Raw genomic sequence first — 3876 nt, forward strand, 5'->3', positions numbered from 1 at the left:
TGGCCCCCCGTCCCCTTCTGGCCTGGAATGTGTCACAGCACTTCACTTTCCCTCCTGCTCGAGGCCGGCACGTGGTCCGTGTCCCCAGCTGGGAACCTCTCCCCCCCCCCCCACACTTCCCAGGCGGTTGCCTCGGCACAGGCTGACTTGCTGGTTGTGTCTCCTGAACGCAGTTCTCAACGGGCGTGTCCGCCTCCGAGACTGGAGAGAGGAGCAGCTGCAGAGGGAGACGCGGCCGGGACCCAGGCGGGGGCCGGGCGCTGAGGCCTTCAAGACCCGACCCTGCTGGTTCTTCACACACCACCCGGACGGCTGTGCCCTGCCTGCCGCCCACTGCCCGTTCGCCCACGGGCCCAGGGAGCTGCGGCCTGCCTGGAGCGCCAGGAGGGCTGGGCAGCCACCGCAGCCTATGGCCACCACGCCCGTTGAGGCCTGACGCGGCCCGGAGAAGAGACTGAGCGGCCTTCAGGGGCCCCAGTCCCCATTGTTTCCCTGCTCCCTCCGTGCCGGGCCCCGTTCTAAGCATTTCACGTTGCTGACACTGTCCGTCCTCGCCGCTGCCCCATGAGGTGCCTCCACTCTGCAGATCAAGACACCCAGGCACCAAGATCACTGTCACTTGTCCAGGGTGGCCCAGTTATCCTTCTCCTTCTCACCTTCTCTGGACAGCCTGGCCTCGGGGTGGCCTGGCCCCGGGGCGGCGTGGCCTCCGGGCAGTGGGGAAGACTGAACTCAGAATGGCTGAGCTGGGTCGGCGCCGTCATTCTATCGCTGTCGTAGCGGAGGCGAAGCCGCGGTAATCAGGTTTGTCTGTGGTGTTTCCTGTTCCCGTGGTGACCCAAATGCTCTCCGTCATCTGCTCAGGAGGAGACTGATTTGGGGGTGAAGGGCTCGGCCTCCTGCTCTGCCAGCCGCCACCGGCAGGGGCAGCATCCCGGATGGGGCCTGAGGCTGGGCCGGCCTAGAGCGGGGAGGGGCCCCATACTGAGGGAGAGGGAAGAAAGGTGGTGGACCCAAGTGCTGTAGCAACAAAGTAACACAAACTGAACCAAAACCAAACCCGCTGATTCCGGCTCACAACGACCCTGTAGGACACAGTAGAACTGCCCCGGAGGGTTTCCAAGGAGCTGCTGCTGGATTCCAACAGCTGACCTTTTGGTGAGCAGCTAAGCCGTTGACCACTGTGCCACCAGGGCTCCACCACAAACTTAGTGGCTTAAAACAACAGAATCTTGCTCTCTCACGGGGCAGATTGGCTGGGTGCGGCGCTGGAGGGGCTGTGGGCTGAGGGAGGAGACAGGACGGGGTGGACGAAGGGCCTTGAGGGTGGTCCTGTGGGTCTGGGGGTGCTGGGTGCCGCGAGGAAGTGAAGGGTGAGCAGATACCCCCGAGGGCTGGATGTAGGCCCCCAGACAGGCTGGGTGAGCTGGAGGCCTGCTGGGAGAGGGGACCTGGGGCAGAGGGGGGAGGCGGAAACATGAGGGGGGAACCCGGTGCTCATGGGCAACGGGGGTGGCTGTCAGCCGGGTCTGGGGGTCACCTGAGCTGTCACAAGGGAACTGAGGCCTGCGGGCGAGGCAGCTCCACGGGGATAGCGGGCTGAGGGCCGGTGAGGCTTGGGACAGCAGGCGGCAGACAGCCCCAGGCAGGGCTGTGACGTCCTCCCTGGCTTCCAGGTATCACCAGGCCCCACCAGTGGAACCTTCTGGCTGGGACTCCTCCCTGACCCAGCGTGTCTAGAGACCTTGCTTCATGGCCTAGCAGAAGGAGCCACGTGGGGAGCTATTTAGGAGGGGCTCAGGGACCCCCAAGCGGTAACCAGCAGCCGACAGCTTGCAGTATCCCCGGACCCCGCCCCCAGCCCCCAGCCACTGTGAACTGCAAAACCCTGTCCCACTCTGGCCCATAACGACAGGATGGCTGGGGTCGCTACCTGGCCCCACAGTCCCCCCACCACCCCAAACACTTGCCCAGTGGCTGCCCTGGGACCCCGTGCAGGGCACAGCAGACACCCGGGCTGCAGGGACTCAGTGAGGGAGAGAGGTGAGGGTGTACACCCAACTTCCAGGGATTTGAGGCCAGGCCCTGCCCCGTGGAGCCATAACTGTGGGGCTGGGACCCTGGCCTCTGAAGGGGATACTGGCCCTGCTTTCCATCCTGAGCAAGGCCCAGATCCCGGGGCAGGGACCCTGCTCACCCAGCAAGCGTGTTCCTTGGAACTTGGGATGCAGGCCACAGAAACCAGTTCCGCTTTCAGCCAAGAAAACAAAAGTCATTAACAGGGCCGTCACCGAGCCCACAGGCAGGGCTTCGGCCAGAGCTCAGAACCTTCTAGAAGCAGGCGTCTGACAGCCCTCTGGCTCTACTGCTCCCCGTGCTCCTCCCGGATTCTGCCTCGTTCTCTCGGGCTTGTGGTGTGACACGGAGGGGTCGGTCACTGCTGGTGACGCGGGTTCTAGATGACCGTTCGGTCCCTGACAGGCTCCTCTTTCCTGTTAGATTCCCAGGGCTCTCTCAGGTGAATTTGAGATGGGGAGGGAGCCCACCCTGGGTGCTCCTGGGGACACAGCTCTGTGGAGGGTCGGTGCTGGGGGGCATCATGAGGGGCTTGGGGTCCTGCAGGCCCAGGACAGGCCGAGGAAGCTGGTGTGGCTGCCACCTCCCAGGCCTAGGAATCTAGACCCGGGCCAGGTGAGGGTGGAGGTGGGCCTGGCTGGAAAGCCCTGTGTGGTGTTTAACGAGAGCTCCAGCCTGGACGGCTCAGCTGACAGGCTCGGTGAGGCTGGACAGAGGCCAGCCGGCCTGGTGAACGTGGTCCTTGGCTCCAGGAACCCCGCGCAGGGCTTTTGCTGGGCCTCCAGCTGGAAAGGCCCCAGGCAGCGTCCTCCTACCCAAGCCGGCCATGGAGGCAGGACCCATTCTGGGACTGTGCTACTGCCTCGTGGGAGGCCGAGGCTGAGCAGGGACAACTTCGGGCTGGCAGGGACCCAGGCATGGAGCCAATCCCAGCAGCCCCTGCTCCAGGTGAAGTCAAGTTATGTCTGTCTCAGCATGGGGCAGCCCTGCTGGAGCCTGCAGTTGATGCTGAGGACTGTCCCAGCTTCCCTCAGGCGGGGTGGATCAGCAGAGGCTTCCACTTCATGTCCAGTGGAGTCAAGGCCTGACAAGGGACAGGGTGTCCTAGTCAGGCCATTTCTGGAAGGATTACCTTCTGCTTTAACCCCTGCTGTTGAAACTGTGTCCCTTTGGCCGCCTGGAGCTTGGTGATGTCCCCCTGGAAAGCAGGTCCTGGGCCAGCACCAGGGGTCCCTGTAAAAGTGGGGATGTAGGGAAGCCCTATACCCCACCTCCCTGTGTTTCAGGAACACCAGGAGCCTCTGTAAAAGCAGGAGTGCAGAGGAGCCATCACCCCACCTCCCTGTGTTTCAGGAACACCAGGAGCCTCTGTAAAAGCAGGAGTGCAGAGGAGCCATCACCCCACCTCCCTGTGTTTCAGGAACACCAGGAGCCTCTGTAAAAGCAGGAGTGCAGGGGAGCCATCACTGCATCTCCCTGCACCGTCAGGCACACCAGGGGCCTCTGTAAAAGTGGAGGTGCAGGGGAGCCATCACCCCATCTCCCTGCACCATCAGGAGCATCAGGAGTCCCTGTAAAGGTGGGGGTGCAGGGGGAGCCCTGCACCCCGCCTCCCTGTGTCATCAGGAGCTGCCCACAGAGCTGGACACACCTGGTTCGAACGGGTGCTGCAACTTGTGTGACCCTGGACCGGTGGCTGGCCCTCTCTGGCTGCTTTCTCATCAGTAGAAAGGGGGTGATGATGACATCCACCCCATGGGGCTGTGAAACAAGACGTTACCATCTTCCTTCAGAGCGACC

General features: G+C 63.2%; 1 protein-coding gene across 2 annotated transcripts in view; it reads left to right on the top strand.

Annotated features, from left to right (window-relative positions):
- TRMT44 (tRNA methyltransferase 44 homolog) overlaps nt 1-1099 on the top strand; it is a 29034-nt gene extending 27935 nt beyond the window's left edge. For both annotated transcript variants that reach the window (XM_004383554.2, XM_023737976.1), the window contains exon 11: nt 174-1099. In XM_004383554.2, coding sequence (XP_004383611.1) covers nt 174-436 — 263 coding nt within the window. In that variant the 3' untranslated portion in view covers nt 437-1099. The remainder of the gene's footprint in view (nt 1-173) is intronic.
- The last annotated feature ends 2777 nt before the right edge of the window (nt 1100-3876 follow it).

The sequence above is a fragment of the Trichechus manatus genome, unplaced genomic scaffold (genome assembly GCF_000243295.1).
Source record: "Trichechus manatus latirostris isolate Lorelei unplaced genomic scaffold, TriManLat1.0 scaffold00111, whole genome shotgun sequence".
In the NCBI taxonomy this organism is placed as follows: Eukaryota; Metazoa; Chordata; class Mammalia; order Sirenia; family Trichechidae; genus Trichechus; species Trichechus manatus.